The 17753-nt window shown below is 35.6% G+C and overlaps 4 protein-coding genes across 7 annotated transcripts in view; 1 reads left to right on the top strand and 3 right to left on the bottom strand.

Moving 5' to 3' along the window:
• Nucleotides 1-2: 2 nt before the first annotated feature.
• On the bottom strand, nucleotides 3-2205 carry LOC100182793 (protein phosphatase 1 regulatory subunit 36). Its single transcript, XM_002126869.4, has 2 exons — nucleotides 2073-2205; nucleotides 3-1917 (listed from the first exon to the last, which is right to left on the bottom strand). Exon 2 carries the CDS (start codon nucleotides 1895-1897, stop codon nucleotides 512-514), a length of 1386 nt encoding a protein of 461 aa, XP_002126905.1. The 5' UTR covers nucleotides 1898-1917; nucleotides 2073-2205; the 3' UTR covers nucleotides 3-511.
• Nucleotides 2206-2435: 230 nt separating this feature from the next.
• On the top strand, nucleotides 2436-6569 carry ci-morn40 (radial spoke protein MORN40). Of its 2 annotated transcripts, XM_009861630.3 has the most exons (10): nucleotides 2436-2454; nucleotides 2553-2637; nucleotides 2761-2874; nucleotides 3110-3215; nucleotides 3805-3930; nucleotides 4197-4297; nucleotides 4668-4739; nucleotides 5112-5217; nucleotides 5675-5830; nucleotides 6311-6496. In XM_009861630.3, the coding sequence occupies exons 2-10, from the start codon at nucleotides 2584-2586 to the stop codon at nucleotides 6376-6378; spliced, it is 903 nt and encodes a 300-aa protein (XP_009859932.1). In that variant the 5' UTR covers nucleotides 2436-2454; nucleotides 2553-2583; the 3' UTR covers nucleotides 6379-6496. The 2 variants fall into 2 exon arrangements, with proteins under 2 accessions (XP_009859932.1, NP_001155276.1); NM_001161804.1 differs by having other exon boundaries at nucleotides 2441-2637; nucleotides 6311-6569.
• Nucleotides 6479-11176, bottom strand: LOC100187526 (NEDD4-like E3 ubiquitin-protein ligase WWP2). The gene is made up of 6 exons (XM_002126673.5): nucleotides 11066-11176; nucleotides 9836-10722; nucleotides 9440-9557; nucleotides 8849-9098; nucleotides 7954-8115; nucleotides 6479-7639 (listed from the first exon to the last, which is right to left on the bottom strand). Exons 1-6 carry the CDS (start codon nucleotides 11154-11156, stop codon nucleotides 7444-7446), a joined length of 1704 nt encoding a protein of 567 aa, XP_002126709.1. The 5' UTR covers nucleotides 11157-11176; the 3' UTR covers nucleotides 6479-7443.
• A 1-nt stretch (nucleotide 11177) lies between these two features.
• Nucleotides 11178-17753, bottom strand: part of LOC100185159 (prohibitin-like) — a 7575-nt gene continuing 999 nt past the window's right edge. The window contains exon 2 of one of the 3 annotated variants that reach the window (XM_026836330.1): nucleotides 11178-11870. In XM_026836330.1, coding sequence (XP_026692131.1) covers nucleotides 11447-11870 — 424 coding nt within the window. In that variant the 3' untranslated portion in view covers nucleotides 11178-11446. Of the gene's footprint in view, nucleotides 12340-17753 lie in introns of those variants that run through there. The other 2 variants (XM_026836331.1, XM_002126641.5) reach the window with 2 other exon arrangements.

A 17753-nucleotide genomic window follows, 5' to 3' on the forward strand; every position in this document is an offset into this window, starting at 1 on the left:
TCCTGAAGGAAAACAACAGAACAGTGTAAGTGCTACAAATGGGTAGGTGAATTATAAAGTCTAAGAAGGTAAAAACATCACAAGTGCTATTCTTTTAAGTTCTAACTAAATGAAACGAGTGTATACAGCAATGTAACTATAAATCATTCATACAAATTAAGTAAATTTTAGCAACCTTTGAATAACTACAGCTTACTAAAGAATGGGCTATACTAGTTAACACTAAGAGTAAATGTTTTAATTACAGTGGAGAACATATCTGAAGACACCTAATGTGACCTAAATCAACACAACGGTATTTTTTATACATGAAAAAAACATTGTATAAAAAAAACACATTTTAAATTCTATAAATATGTAGACCAACTACAGATTTCAAACCTAAAGTAACAGAATAGTAAGCACACACAAGGTAATTAATATGAAATTTAATAAAACAGGAAATTTTAGGTAAAATTCCAGCAGGTAAGGCATAGGTAAGTAAGTTCCCAAAAACTTTGATAAATTATTTCTAATGTTCTCCGTCTTCTGTAGTGGCTCTGGATGTTGCGCTGTGACGAGAAAGATCACTCTGCGTTGGTTTGTTGTTTGACAGCGAATGTGAGTCCCCATCCAAAGAGTCAGAATCTTCCTCATCACTGTCAGTGTTCTTCGGTTGGAGGTTTTCGGGATTAAACATCTCCATCGGTTCTCCGATGATCCCGAGCTTCTCTGATGGGAGGATGGACTGATGCTGAAGAAGAAACATCCCATCCGAGTCCTCCTTGATCTCAGTGATAGACTTCTCATTCGGGATCTTTCCTCCGAAGAGGTGACTCGCATCCTCTTTGGGAAGAGGAAGCAGGGAAACAAGAGCAGATGATCTTTGATGAATGGCCTTCATCAGCGCTGGACGTTTTCCTGCAAATCTTCTATGTTGTGCTGGTGTGAGTTTCTCCAACTTTGGCAGTTCAGCCGATAGTAAATCATGGATTCTTCGGGCAATTGGTTTCTGCATTGCCTCTTTTCTACCTAATGGTTTCTTCACAGTTTTCTTCACATTATCATTGTTAACAGGCTTCACTTTACGATTGGCAGGATTAAACACAGCGGATCTTAACATGTCTCCCATTTCTTGGTGAACTCTAACATATTCCTTCCTCCTAAAGGTGACCCAAATCAACAACGTACAGAAGGTGTACATATCTTCAAACATATGCTTGTCTCTGTGAGTTGAAGACACTCTCTGCTTTCCACAACCCATATGGTGATGTTTCTCCAGGCCAAGTCCAAGTACAATCACACAATAAGCCTGGCCAAGCCTTCTTTTTGTTACTACAAGTCGCTGTTGAGTTTCAGCTAGTGCTTTTACCTCTGCCTTGCTTGGTTCCAAATAAGTAGTTTTATGTGGGTGTCTCTCCTGTTCTAAACCCACATAAAAGCAGTTAAAGTAACGAAGAAGCGTCACCAAGAAGTTATCGAACTGCTGAGTACTGACGAGGTTTATAAACGCAGCTGAAACTTTTGTTCTTTTAGCTTCTCTTTCTTCAGCAAGCAAATCCATAGCAACAGATTTAACATTATGCAGGGTGACGTCATTACTGCTCCCCCCATGCCATATCCCACCAAATTTAGGCGACCCACCCTGGCCCCCAATTTGGCCGGTCAGTCTGCTGGACACAATACCAGGGTTTCCTCTCGGAACAGATGAGAACCCATATATGGAAGGGGCCTTGACTGCTTTTGTAGTTTTACTTTTTAGGTTGGCATGACCAATATCAAAATGACCTCTGCTTCTTCGTTTCTTGTCGTAGTAACCATGTCCATGGCTATCCTTGCTTATAAATTCAAGACACTTGGATTGCTCATTCCATTCAAACTGTCCATGAACAGGACGCACTGCCTCTGCTGTTGCCATTTCAGTTTATGTACTCAAACCTATAAAGTAATTTGAAACGTTAATTTAGGGATAAATCACAGCAAGATTTAAAAAATATGCTATTTCAACCTCAAACTATAATATGTGGAAAATACAGTTATAAACCGGTTATTTAATTTTAAAATGACAAATATTATTTTGTAGTAAAATTTACCTTCTTTCGGTCAAAGTACAGTCGCCGTATCTTAAATTACCACACAACCATACCCACACATACAACCATAACAAAACAGAATTGATTAAGCAGCGACACCACACGTGCGTTACCTTGACTATTTACTGATGACGTCAGATTTGCTAAAATAGCGAATCACGCTACAGACTATTGTTAGAAATGTATTGTTGTATAATTTCCGTTTATTTAATTTTAATGCCAAGTTTTATAGAAAGTAATTTAATAATTCTCTTCATAAACAAAATATCCCAAAAGTGTTTTGGAGCTTGACTGTTTTGAGTCTAACATCCATAACAACGGTTGCTACGTAATAGTAAGCCGTCCGAGATTTCAGTTTACGAATTTGTCTTGAATTTCACAGGTAACTTGTCGGTTTTCGCACGGTGTGTATGTTTTAATGCCTGTATTTTTATACTGATATTAAAATTTACATGTAATTGTAGATCTTCGTACTTTCAGGTGGCATTTCTAGGCTTCTATATACATAAAAATGTCGGATTTAGGATCAGATGAGTTTGAGGACGAAGCCGGACCATACCTTGGGGTGAGATATTGATCTATTTGCACCCACAAATAATATGATTTTGAACTATACGTAAGACCACTCACATCCACAAATAAATTTGTTAAAATATCAGAAGATTTTTTGTAAAACTTGTATTTACAGGAATATGAAGGAGACAGAAATGAAGAAGGGGAGAGACATGGTTATGGGAAAGCCACATTACCAAATGGGGATACCTATGAAGGCCAATATGACAAGGGAAAGAGACATGGGCAGGTAAAGAATCGAACTGTAGGCTAAAATCTTCTTTTTGTTTCAATTCGTAAAATGTACAGTGTGAATGAATGACTGAATGTAATTTACTTTACCCTCGCGTGGGAAAATCTCGTGCCAGGAGTTACCAAGTATTTTACTTTGTTAATGTTATACCTTTTGTTTGTTTTTCTTATTGTAATTTTTACTAATCATTTGTATGCTTTACTTTAACAGAAACATTTTTCTAATTTAACAGGGCACATATAGATTCAAGAACAATGCAAGATACATTGGAGAATATTTAAGAAACAAAAAACACGGCCAGGGTACTTTCATTTATCCAGATGGATCAAAATATGAAGGTATGGTGAACAGTTAATCGCATGTGTTGACTCGTTGGTTTATTTAAGAAACCACATAAACAATATAAAAAGTGATCGTAACAGAATCAGAAACACATCCTTTTAGCACAGATTTTAAAACACTTTTTGCTCAAACCTACACCAATTTATCTAGTTGTCACTAATTGTTTTCCCAAATACAAAACCACATACAAATAAAGGAATCATCCATAAAGCTTGATAACACCTGTAAATAATTGTGAATCTGACCCTTGTGTACAGAAATACAGTCAGGATTCCCCAATATGGTGCTACAAATCACAGAACAGACATGTATCTCTTATATCATGCAATTTGCTCGACTTGATTATTGTCTGTTATGCATTTTGTAGCACCAAATAAAGTTTTAAAATTAGTAATTTATAAGCAAGCACATTTATAAGCTGTGTTTCAATCTACTATGTATTGATTTTAACTGTTTATTTTGTCACTGAATTTCACTTACATTGAGCAATAAAAAAGTATATATATAATATACATAAAATATATATGCATATATTCTGCATTATGTGTAAAATTTTGCAATATTTTAAATGTATTTTCCTTTCAGGTTCATGGGTAGATGATCAGCGTCATGGGAATGGAAAATATTTTTATGTCAACGCTGATTCTTATGAAGGCGAATGGCTGAAACACGAGCGGCATGGACAGGGTGTTTACATATATTCTGACACAGGTACAAGATATTAAAATTTCATATAAAGATATAAAACTAAAGACAGTCAAAACAGTTTTAAATCAGTATAAAAAATTAGAAACTGACTAAATATTTTGCTTTAAAACTGTTTTATGCGCTTAGGTTATAAAACTGTGTTCATAACACCTGTGACATTAACCATGATATATTGTGCAGCTTTACCTAGCTAAAGGTTCTGAAATAAACTAATGAGTTGCCAAATCAAATCCTTCCAAAATAATGACCTGCTTGCTATTTTTGTTCAGGTTCAAAATATGTTGGAACTTGGGTGAGTGGCAAATGTGAGGGGGCCGGTGAGTTTGTCCATGCTAACCACAGATTCCAAGGCAACTGGACAGATGGCAGTGTAAGTATTGGTGCTATGGAAGATATCAATCTATTATTTTTCCATCATGACCCAATCTTCGTGTCAATCCCTTTGAAGACTCCCCCATTGTACTTGTCTTTACCCAAACTTTCATATATTCGCTCAGTAATTTGTTGTAATTTAATTTTAGTAACTCAGTGTGAGTTTACCATATGTTGGGTGCAACAGCCATGTTTTTATCTGACACTCCCTTTTTGCAAATCGTGTTTTAATAACTGTCATTTTGCTGTTGATTCCCTTTTCTTCTGCTTGAAATAACATGATCTTCGCTATCGTTTTCCAAGAGATAAATCAAACTTATGTAATGTTATGTTATAATAGTGTTATATAATGCTTGTTGTATCTTTAGATGCAAGGTCCTGGAAAATACATCTTTGATATTGGATGTGAGCAACATGGAGAGTATATCCCTGTTGAACAGGTATTTATTTTGTGATGATACCTTATGATGTTAAAGTAAATGAATGTATCTTATTTATCCTACAGTGTTGTGGAACTGACAGTATTTGTAAACAGTTCTGTTTCATAACTCTAATGCCCACTAATAGGTTACTGCATTTGTAACTATGTAGATTATTATTTTGAAGATTTTTATTGTCTTTCTTTGTCAATTGGAACAATTGCCACAAAGTGTCTTGTCCACACATACTTTTAAAGTTGTCGCAGACTAGAGCTTCAAAACCTTGTATTGAATTAAATGCTCTAACCACTTAGCCACAGTGCACTTTATTTATATGTCATGTGTGTTATGTTGTGTTTATCAATCTATTATTACATAATTATGATGTCATAGGCACAAGGTGATGGTGAGGAAGAGGAATCGGTTACCGTGACGATACCAAAGTGGAAAGCAGGAAAGATAACGGCAATTACTTTGTATGAGCCAGAAGAAAAAGCAGGTTCGTTTTATACAAATTTTATTTTTAATACCATTAGTTTATATTATGCAGAACAGTTGGTAACATTTTTAGTTTATTCTTACTGATAGTTTGAACAACCCATTAGTGACCACTGGGTTGGAACAATGTCTTGCCCAAGGACATATACATTTAGTAAGGGTATCGGCGTTGAATGGTACTGATCGGTTACAATACAACTGTCTAAACCACCTGGATACTGGCATCCAACATATTTTCTTCAAAATTAATTTCAGTCAAATTTTGTGATTTTGTATAGGTATGTAAAATGATAATACTGAAACATATGAACTTTCAGATCAAAAAAAATTTTTTTAAACCAACAATAACACCTTTTTCAACAAATATAAGCCAATTTTAATGCAAAACAACCTTTTGAAAATAGATCTTACAGCAGTATGTTTCTTTACCACTATCTAAAACAAACAACATTATATAGCAAATGATGAAGTTGAAAATGAGAAAGTCCCAACTCCTGAGGAGGAAGTAAAAGCATCTGAAGAGGCTCCACAATCTCCAGCTCCTGCTGATCCCGAACCTGAAGAGACGCAACCTCCTGCTGCAGAAGAAGCCCCAGCTGCTGAAGAGGCGGAAGGTACAAAAATTTAAAAAATATTTTTTTTTAATCTTTTTGTGAAAAGTGTGGACCTTTATTATTATCTCACATACGGAAATTAAAATATGGGATTTCTATCCCACATATTTACAATAATGTAATGTATTTCGATATACTTTTTAAGGGTTTCAGAAGTTTTGTGTGTTTACAACTAATTCTTAAACTTGCATTGCAATGCTCTCATTTTGACAATTTAAAGCATAAGTAGTTATTTTTTTTGCAATTAAAGATGTGTTAGAAGCACTGTATGCAAATTAAACCTTTACTATTTGATTTGGCCCATTAACCCAACGCCCACAGCAGTATATACCATTCTATTCCATGTGGTGAGTTTACGCAGTGTAGCACGCCATGAGTCCTAGGATTTAGGCCAGAATTGGCCCATCACCCCAAAAACTGTATTCACTTTAGAAGGTGAATTCAAAAATGCACTTTATGTTCATTTGATTTCTTTTCCAGAAGAAGCAACTGAAGACGCTGAACCTGCAGAGGCTGAAGATGCAGCTCCTGCTGAAGATGACGCGTGATCATCTTTAACAATTTTTCAATTTTCGTATTGTTTTGTACACTGTATACCGTTTGCTTTTCATGTACCACTCGTTTCCACAAATAACAAAAAAATACAAATTTTCGGATTTATTTTTACAATGACATATAAAGAGGGCAAGTTTGCCTTTCAATTTTTAACATATAGAATTTGCAGAATAAAAAATAAAATCTGAAAAACAAGAAAAGATTTTAAAGTTCAAGCACCAGTACATACAAAATATCACATAAGTTTGAATTTATGCGTAAAAAGGTAAAATTTTACAATTACACCATTTTATTACAGAAGTATAAGAAAATATATGAAATTACATTTAAAACCATAATAAAATGTCTGTTAACTGATTGTATGCAGTGCATAAGTCGGTAAAAATAAAAAAAATGATCTTAAAGTAACTTTTAGAGTAAAAACTATATTTTTTAAAATAAATCTGACGGAGCATCATGTAAAATTTTTAAATATTTTTAAAAATAAAACTGTGTTTTTGTGTTTGCCACGACCAAACAAAAAAAACAAACAATATTCTAGTATGCTGATAAAAGGATAAAGAATATTCCGATGCTGGTTAAGATACAAGACGTACCAACAACAAAAATAATGACCTTTAGAGAATGTTCATGGCAATAGATATGTGATAAAATACATTAAACAAAAAATTATAACCAATAACCATAAAAGTCTACTTTCACACTTTTATTCAATATGATGCATATCACTGGTTTGAATTTCCGTAAATGTTAGGATCAAAACGAATCTTTGATTTTGTTCAAAATACCACCACACCCTACTGTCTTATTCCTTATAAAAAAGTACCAGTTCGATTTTTCAAGATTGTAATCTAAAATGGTGATGGTCAGAAAAGGATAAATTGTGTTTTCAACTTTATATGATATCCATTAATTTTCCTTGGACGGATCTAAGCTTAGTAGCAGATTTTAAGCTACCGTCCATTCAGCACAGTGTAGAGCTATAACAACATAAAGTAACTCCAGATCCCCCTTGAAGCTGTATCTTAACTTGAACATAAGTGCCACAAAGCCTTTTTTCATACATTTGATTCAAATCTGTTTTGTTCATCCTCTGGTTTTCGAGACGTCACTTCTGCGAATATTGCCTGTCGAGCGCTCTCGTAGGACATGACGATCTGTTCTAATTCCTTCTTCATGAGCATAGTGAGCATCTCACTGAAGCAGTCGAGCTCCTGGACTTGGAATAACTCCCATCGAAGTTTGTTGTCGAACCTACAACCAGAATTTGTTACAAAAAGTCTTGAGCTTTTTAAAACCGAAATTTAGACAAAAGACACAGACATTGCTATTTAAATAAAAAATAATACAACTATTGTCTGTTTTTTTTTTACAAAAAAAAAAAAAAACGGGGCGGAAAATGTGAATTAGCTGTATAATTACGGTAGATTAGCCTTCGTTGTTTTTAAAAGTCCAATCTTGTTTACAAATTCGAAGAAATTAATAAAAAATTATTTCATATATACATATGTTTGTCTAAATTATGTGAAGCAGCAGTTATACAGATAATGTTCAAGTAAAACTTATACTTTTGTGGCGCTTTGGAGTAGACTTGTAGCCAGCGTGGAATTTCAGCCGTACTGAGGTACGGGTTCGCTTTCACAACTTGGTTGTGTTGCCATGTATCATATTGTTGGCTGGGTTCAGCTGGTGGGAGGGGCTGCTGCTCGTTCTTTGTGGCCGCATTTTGCCTGGTTGATTGTCAAGTTATAAATACAGAGATAGAAGGTAGATAAGAGGGAAAACATATATGTAGATTGGTTATAGTGGGTAAGTGGGTTTAAAGTTGTTATTTTTAGCAAAATCTATAATGACGTATCAAAATGCTGTTAAACTCATAATTGTCAAGCATGAAACCTAGTCAAATAATGTAGGGAATGCAGTATTTGCTATTTGGTCTGTGCTCACTTACACCAATCTGTAGAGTCTGGCTGGGCATGAGCAATTCTGTTTACAAACTTTTGGCGATGCACGTCATAATTTGTCGAACGCGCACCAATTAATTAAACAGTGAAAAAACTTGTATTAAATTAAGTAGGATTTCCCAATATGGCTTGGAAATGCACAAACTTTGCACCACCATGATAGCTCGCTCGCTCACGAAAAATAATCGTCTTCACACATGAGATCTCGTCAAGAACCGCTATTCTCTGCAGACTGGTACTCACATGAACACATAACATGTTCAAACCTAATTGAGGCTTAAAACTAGGGTGCAAAGATGTTATAATGATGTTAGTGTGTTGATGTTACTTGTGTTTTTTTTCGCCAAATATGTAAATTTTTGCTTAGTATTAAGTTAGAAAAAGTTTCAAACAATCTATCTCAATAAAAGTGAAAAATTTGCCCTATTGTATCTAGGCCTATATTTTGTATTATTTTAATTCGTCTGAGACCGGTTTAGGAATAAACTAATATATTTACCTGGGTGCTAGTGGGTGTTCATACTGTGTCATTTTTTCCACATGGTTTACAAAGTACATCCCATATTTTGAAGAAGTGACTTTTTCCCAACCAGGGGGTAAGCTGTCAGTGTTAAGGGGGTGGGTCCAGTGGGTGGTGTCGGTGTTATGGTCAACGTAATAGTAATGCCCGTTGATTGTCCAATCCACAGACCATCCAGGAGGAAGATCGTCGTCTCCGCTAGAGTGCGCTGCAGTGCGATCATGTTGTACTGAGTAGAATTTGGGAAGTTAGAAATTTTTTGAAAGTGTTTTGGGGGATATTTTTATCTCCATTATTTTAACTGCTGTGCGATTATTTTGTACTAAGTAAAAATATAAAATATTTTGGCATAATTTTAACATAAAAAAATTGTGTAAAATGCAAAGTATTTATAAAAGTTGAATTTAAAATAAATAGATAAACTTTTTTCGTTTACAATTTGTACCAACGTTTTAGGGTGCAAATCTAATTTTAGACAAATTAAGCAGTACAGGAAGAAAAATTAACAAAAAGGGCACAGTTCAAGACAGTAGAGATGGTCTATGCTTTGTAAATGTTACCAAAATGTACCTGAGTATGGTTTGCTCATGACGGGTTGGTTTAATCGCTCCTGACTCTTCCCAGCGTAAAGGTTGCTCTGATGTTGCGGACTCTCAATATGAGGGGGGTGCATTGATTGCTGCATCACCTGAAGATGATAAGTTAGTTTTTAAAAAAGAAAGGTTTTTAAAGTAAAGTTGATTATAAAGTTAAAAAAAAACAGTTTTATACTGTGGCGGAAAATCCAGGGTCAAAAGGCACCATTCAAAACCAGATTAAAACATTTTCTTCAAAAAAAAAAACAATCTAATCACCAAAAGCTGAAATTATTTACTGAAATATACTGGTTTTACATCCCAATAGTTTTTGATATGTCGGCAATGAATGTAATCACATAGCAATTTAAAGTTAAGATTTGCTGGTTACCTGAAAAGAACCAGAGTTCCGATCTGAGTTTTGGTGCTGAGGAGAAGCATGGTGGAAACTGTTGAGAGATTCACGCGATTGGTGCATTTGTGATGTAGTTGGCGTGGCAACAACATATTCATCTCCGTAACCAACAGAATATCTGTTGTGGACTTTCTCTTGGTCATCAGTGACTGCGTTTAGGCTGTTGTTGGACCGGACGCGCGGCACGTAGGAATGGGGGGAGTTGTTGTGGTAGTATTGAGACTGGGGTGGCTTCTGCATTATTACTGGTCGTTGTTGCTCATTTTGCTTCTGCGGTACAGAGTGTTGTTGTTGTTGTTGTTGTTGCAAGTGTTGAACTTGTTGATGGTTTAAAACTTGCCGTTGAATAGGTTTCGGTTGAAACATGTTTCCAAGTTGATGGTTTGACAAGCGCGGTCCGACATTAGAACGCAGTGCCGGCATGGGAGCGTACTGTCTATTCAAATGCGGTTGGGAAACTGTGTGCGGTGGGTACTGTGGGGTGCGGTACCGAACTTGGCCTAATTGAGGTTTAATTGGTATTCGGTTTTCTGGGGAATGGTACGGATTATTCTGGTTCCTGTTCACGACAGCTGGTACGCTCATTACTGAGACTGTGTGCTCATTGTCTACATTACTGATCACATTCCTAGGTATTGAAGGCATTGAGCCTCCATGGCGCATTTGAACAGAAGAGATTGGTCGATAGGCTGATGTTGTAGTGACTGGGTCTCCAACCAAGCGCTCGTTGTATGGGGTGGGAGAGATGAGTCGTTCGTCTTGAAATCTGTTCGATCGGTTGTCAATATTGTTGATGTTAAGGGCAGAGCTAGAACGCTTCTGTAAGGTCGGTCCATGCCGAAATGTGCTGCCAACTGGTTGTACTGAAATATAAATACATTTAGTATTGGGGTAAAAGAGAAGATATTTTTAGCACCAAATATCTTATTTTTCTTGATCATGTTTTAAACAATTAAGAATGAAGTAATGAGAATATGATTTTATATTTCTTTGATTGTTTTTTGTTTTCTACCAAATTGGGTGGGAAAACAGAATTAAAACAAGTCCCATCTTACCCCAACTTACTATACAACATTATAAAAAAAGCAATATTGTGCGATTTGGCATGCAGGTATTACAACACAGCATATTCTACTAATTTATTAGAAAATTATGAAAATACTTTTGTGGTTAGCAATTTAATTTAGCAATTTCTTAAACACATACCTTTTACGAATTTAGAAGAATCTTTTTTTACATAGCTTCCTGCAGATGCCTTCACTTGTTTTACTTTTGCTTTTTTACTAAAAAACGGCATCTGATTCTACTTAACTAGCTCTGCAGCATGAATTGAGACAATGTCATATTTGATCACAAAATTTTACAATTTTAACCAGTATAATAATTAAGCTAAAGTGTGTACATAATATAGGTATATGAATTCAGGAAATTACAACGAATATTTGCAGAAAAACCTCCAAATAAATGAACGTGCATTAATAGGATTAATTATGTGCTGCATTAATTTTAAAAAATGGCGGAATTTACACATCCAGAACTGTCCAAAACTGGCAACCATTATTCATAGCATTTCCTTTAAGTTCATAATTAGTTTGGGTTTAAAGAAAGGAGAACGCTCTGGTTAGGTGGAAGGTAGCTGATGTTTCTTGATTTCGACATCAATCCTGCGATTTCTTCAGCAGCTTCTAATTTACGAAGCTGGATAAGACCTTCTCCTGCTTCTTCCACAGACTTTGCGATCATCTCAGCAGCTTTTGCGTCTCCCTCAGCAGTAGTGATAGCAGCAAGCTTCTGCTGTTCGGCTTTCTCGACGACGAATCTTGCTCTTTCCGCTTCCTGTTGGGCCACTTGCTTCTGCTCTACAGCAGACGTAAACTCGTGCCCGAACGTAAGATGAGTGAGAGACACATCGTCTAAGATGATGCCGAAAGAATCCGCTCTGTCCGCTAAATCCTCACTGACTTGCCGAGAAACGAGTTCTCGCTGCGTGATGAGCTCGCTAGCATCAAACCTCGCCACGACGGCTTTCAAAACTTCATTTGTGATCGAAGGAAGAATCCTCTCATCGTAATCTTCGCCAATGGTCGAGAAAATGTTCGGGAGCATCGAGGGTTTTGGTCGGAAAAGAATACGCAGCGTGATGTTGACGTTTTGGAGATCCTTCGAACCAGTTATGACAGGAATATTTCTCGGTCTCGCCTTGCAGTCAAATATAATAGGTGTTTGGATGAAGGGTATAAGAAAGTGTGTACCTTCGTTAGATACTGTTTGTCGGACTCCAGAAAGCCGATCAAAGATAACACCCCTGCATCCTGCTTCTACATTGTACAATGCTGAATTAACCACGCCACCGGCCAAAGCCAATCCAACTCCAAGTTTTGTTAATCTTGAAAGTAAAGCTTCCATTTCTTTGTTTAATTATATAAGCTACAAATACAACAAGCTGGTATTTACAGTGTAAAGCACTTAACTTGCCCTATACCATAAAAGAAATAAAAAATATGAGACTTTAGTTCTATAAATTTAAAGAAAAAAAAACAGAACTATCTTAGAAAAAAAGGGAACTAAAAAAAAGAGAAGTATTTCAGGAAAATACAATGTATTTACTGGAAACTACAAACATCAAACTATACAATACAGAAGAAACAGCATATATATACCATAATGGCCACTTCATACTTACCGTCTGTGCTATTAAAGTAACACTTTATAAAAGTGGTGATAGCCCAACTGATAACTTGAATTTTGCGTATACTGAAAACTTCTTTTTAAACCAAAATAAGCTGTGCAATATTTTACAGCATAGCCAATTAACATCTATAAAAATAGAGCATACAAACTGACGACTACAGAAACAGAACGGCAATTGCGGTAAATCTTTAATTGAAGTTGCACCACATTGCATAAGGTTTATCGAAAATCGGGAACAAACGTGCTTTTCTCGTCAGTCGATTCGGCTAAAACCAAATGTTCCAAGAATATCGAAGTGAAGTCGGCAAAGACTTTGGTACAAAAAGTTTTTTTTGAACCATTTTTTTAATCCTATAGTTTATTGGAGTCCGTATAAAAACATGTTTATATACGGATTCTGGTTCATACACATTTGAAACTATCGCCAATCGGTAAATGGCTATTGTTACGGTTTTAAAGCCAAACTATTATTTATCAATTTACGTTTGTTTATAAAAAGGATAATATGTTTGGAACTCAGACAAGAGATACGGGTATTAGAATGTGGGGAAAAGGTCTTACATTTGAAACAAGAAAGACTGTTTGCTGAAAATAAATGTTTAACACCACTAACGTGCGGGACAACGACTATCGTTAAAACAGAAGTGTTCATCACGCACCACGTGCCCGCTAATATAGTAGGGTGGGGGAAGATGGGACACTTTTTCAGACAAGACCGTTTTTTAATTTTCTTTTTACGGACCCCCATTTCATGATAATCAGGAAAAAAAGGTTACAGAATTATTCGACAGTACCATCACGACTTTATAAAACGCCAGTCAAAGCTGATTACTGTTTTTAAATATTAAAAAAATATGTAAAATAAAAACAGTATACTTTGAAAAGGTAAAAAATGCGAAATAGTAAGGTGCTATTTTTTAATGCTCGCTAAATAGTAGTAAAGCCGATGATTTTTTTAGTTTGCGCGTGCGAACGATTAAACTAGTTTCATAGCTTCATAAAACAACCTTGAATATTTCGTACAGTTTGATTTTGTCTCATAAAACTAGTTTTAGTTTTGTAAAAAAACACTGAGATATAAGCATGGAGAAAATAGGCAGGGGTCAATATGACTTTAATTTAAGATAAAAACAACAAAAAAATGTCGGTTTAAAGTTATATATATGAAGTTTACATGGCAAAAAAACTAGCACAGCCTGTTTAACTCGGTAGGTTAACTACAAGTTGCAGAATACTGGTAATGTAAATATATTTCAAATTAGAGTCCCATCTTCCACACACTGTAGTTTTGTATGTTTTCATTGCCAAACTTTAAAAGATTTGCTTTCAATTTAGTAATTTATACATCAGGGGTTATTCAACTATAAGATACTGATATAATAAAAAGATAATATTTTGAAAATCTATTCGAAATTTGGTCATTTGCACTTGGTGATAATTTATGAGAAGTGGCTTGTGCCAAAAACAAAGTAGATATACCCAGTTTGTAGCAAAAATAAAACTTTATCAATAGTTATAGTCAATTTTCTGTTATTACAAGTTCATATACATTTGTAGGATACAATATTCATCCATTGATGTTCGAACATTACCCATTGTCGTTCAAACAATATACCAATTGTTATACAATAATATAATGTATAGGTAACATGTAAAAACTATAGCAGTAGGGCAAGAAAAAGAATGTTTAGACTTAATTTTCAAAGCGTACAGTATTATTTCGTGTTATTTACGTATACTCCCATTTATAAATACACTTATTAATCAAAATTACCAATGATTTTAAACTGTCCCATCTTATCCTGTGTGTTTTCGAATTTGTAAAATTTCACCTGTTGTGCGGATCGCTAAATAACGCCTCGTGTGTTTTATTATATTTTATTAAATTGGTGTCAAATAATAAAGAAATGATAGTACTAATTCGTGGTATTACCCAAAATCCGTCATCTATTTTGATTTTGAAATTATTTGACAATATGTGCATAGGAGTCCCATCTTCCCCCATTGTACTATAATAATTAAGCTACTAAACATATATATAACTGGTGTGGTATTTTTACAATACCTGAGTGACTACTGGATTGTAGAAATATTGCCCGAGGACACTTAGACCAACAATTGTAGCAGCGCCGAGCCTTGAATCTACCTCTGTGGCCTGTGCTACATACTATCCTGTGTTTATCAATTTAATTTCACTGGTCACGAGCTAAAAGATTAACTTTGGAGTTTAGATTAGACTATATAAGAAACTTTTTTTCAAGAAATACGGTTTATTAAAACTACAGACACCTCGTAATTGCTGTTTCATTATTTAACGTATTTTTATTTACAAAAATTGTTGATGCAAAAATTTTGGTGTAACTGAATGGTAAAAATGCGCTTATCGTTGCACAAGCTATATACATACATACATTAATATGGTTAAAATACTAAAATACTGAAAAACGTGAAGAGAATTAGTAAACAAGAGTATTAAAACGGTGCTGGTTATAGTTTCTTTTGTACAGTGCAGTATCTTTTATAAATATGTGTTAGATCAGTTGTCCGTCCTTATACTGCGTTTACGTGTCCTTTAAAAAATGCTGAACTTCCGGTAGTTGTTATTTATCCAACCGCGTAACAGGTAATTCAATCGCACAATTTTCATCAGCTTGATGACGTCATCTTCAGCTTGATGCTGATTGGTTGATGGCGTCCGAGGAAACGAACGACGGAAGACATCTTCCAGTTTGCAGGATTGTCGGGCCCGACCACGCAACTTCCTCATCCCAAGAAGTGAGTCAGCGCATCTTAATTCTGAGAAGATCGTTGGATTATAGTTGGAAGAGCGAATGTGCCTTTTGAGTAAAGGGAAGTCGAAATCCATTCCATTATGTGCCACCAAACAGATAGGGGAGGCCTGTCTTTCTAGAAATGCTGCAATAATTTCAGATGTCTGAGCATTAAACTTCGGTTTAAAGCTCTCTTCGATGATCCGGTTGTTTAATTTTGTTATTGAGGACGCGTGGTCTTCAATTGTTTTGTCGGGATCAACTAAAAGAACTAATTTATCGACAATTCTTGGCACAGAGCCTGTTTCGGAAGCATCCAAAGAATCAGTGGTGACAGCCACCATGCATATCTCAGTGATCTTGCTTTGTCTAAGCCCTGTAGCTTCCAAATCAAGGTAGACTTGAGTCTTGTGCGCGCTTATGGGCGTGCCATAGGCATAGAAGGGACTTTCGTCATCAGACTCTGACGTTTCAGGTTTAGATTCAGATTCAGTTTCAGATTCAGTAAAGACTTCTTCTTGTTCTGGGGCAGTCACGAGCTCAAAACTGGCGATCCCAGACTGGCGATCGAGAAAGAGGCGCAGAAGGTTGAAAACTTTCAGGTCGAACTGTCCCCGCTTCGCCAGTTGAAAATCTTGTGACGTCACGTTGTACGTGTTGGCTACGTCACTATCCAACTTTGCTTTTGGGTCGATGCAGATCGTCATTTTATCACAAACTCTCGGAAAGCAATCGAAAAGTTTATTTTCTGTTCTGGTAAGCTCATTGCTGAATACACTTATCAGGCTGATTTCAGTTACGCCACGATCTTTCTCGTGACTGTTTACATTTACAGTTATAAAAACGTAAGACACGTTTTCGCTGCTGGTATCAGACAAGGCCATGTTTCATAAAACTTCCGTATTTTTAATACTTCTTGTCGCTTTAGCTTTTCCAAAGGGGTGGTGTGAAACTAGCAGCCAAATAAATAGTGAGTTCGAATCAGAATTAAAAAGAAATATTAGAACAAACATATTGCGAACAAAGGAACGATACTCGTGGATAGGAACTGGGGAACTCCCCTATCTGACACCCGTTGCTACGCGTCAACAAACATTGTATTGGTGGTATGCCAAAACAAAACACCGTCTGTAGTTGTATATATTAAATAAACCTGACTATGTAGCCCTGAAAGACGACTTTTTGCAACAGATGTTGAGCAATTCATTACACCACGCTACCCAAGTATCGTTATTACATTACGCCAAGGATAAATAAATGAGTTTTTGTTATGAAGTACAGCTAACATATATACATAACCGAAGCCCCGCGACTTCAACATATCGTTGTTAAAGGGGTGACTTTGGATCACATTTGAGCATATCTATCAATACAAAAGTTTATAATGTTGTGCCCTTTAAATGATAAAAACACAATCATAAAATATGGGATGAATATAGGCGATGCTAACAGTATATCTATCTTACCCCACAGTACTGTAGGCTAAATAGGGATTTTGTATGTTTATAAATTCATAGAGATGAATGTACAGTTTTTACGGACATACCGTCGTTTTAAACAACCAGATGTGGAAAACAATCGGAAATTATACAGCGCAATCTCACTTCGAAAAACTAGAGTAGGCGGTTAAGGGAAGTCCCATGTCTGATAAAAAAAGTAGCCAAACTGAACACTAAGTTTGAGCGCTTTATTTATTTAAAGGTTAAGGAACTTCAAATGTATCTTCACTTTTGTCGTTTTAAATCTGAACATTAATTTTAAAGCAATAAATGTGTATTATAACTCGTCGATAGATGTAAGAAATTGAAATGCGCTTAAATGACCATGGACGAAAGAAAAGTGGTTAAGGAAAAAGATTTCGGTTTAAACAAGGTCTCCGGTTTATGAACCTGAAAATAAATTAAGTTTTAAGCAATTGCTTAAATACATTTCAATATATATCAAAAAGTAACATATATAATATATGGTGGGGTAATATGGGATATATTTAGCACCTAAATCCATGGTAGCCCGTGTTTTGACAATAAACAACGCTCTTTTTGAGTCGCGAGGCTACGATTATATATATTTCTCGAAATATTGTTTACTACCAAATGGGGCGGGAAAAGTGAATAAAAACAAGTTCCATCATACCCCACCCTTCTATTCATATATAAACATATAGCTGTTCTGTGAAATCAATGCAAGAGTTTTCATATGTGAACACGATTTTGGACTCAGAAACATAGCTTTTCGAAGCATCATTTATACTATCCATGACGCAAGAGAGCAGGCCAAGTCAACAACTTAGTATAGTAGGGTAGGTGCAGACGGGACACCTTAGCACATAATATTCAAACTCTGATTTTGTTTTAGACAATTAACAACGGTCTACAGGAGTCGCAAGGATATGGTTTTATAATTCCTTGAGTGTTCTCTTGTGACTAACAAAT

Source organism: Ciona intestinalis, chromosome 10 (assembly GCF_000224145.3).
Source record: "Ciona intestinalis chromosome 10, KH, whole genome shotgun sequence".
NCBI classification, from domain to species: domain Eukaryota; kingdom Metazoa; phylum Chordata; class Ascidiacea; order Phlebobranchia; family Cionidae; genus Ciona; species Ciona intestinalis.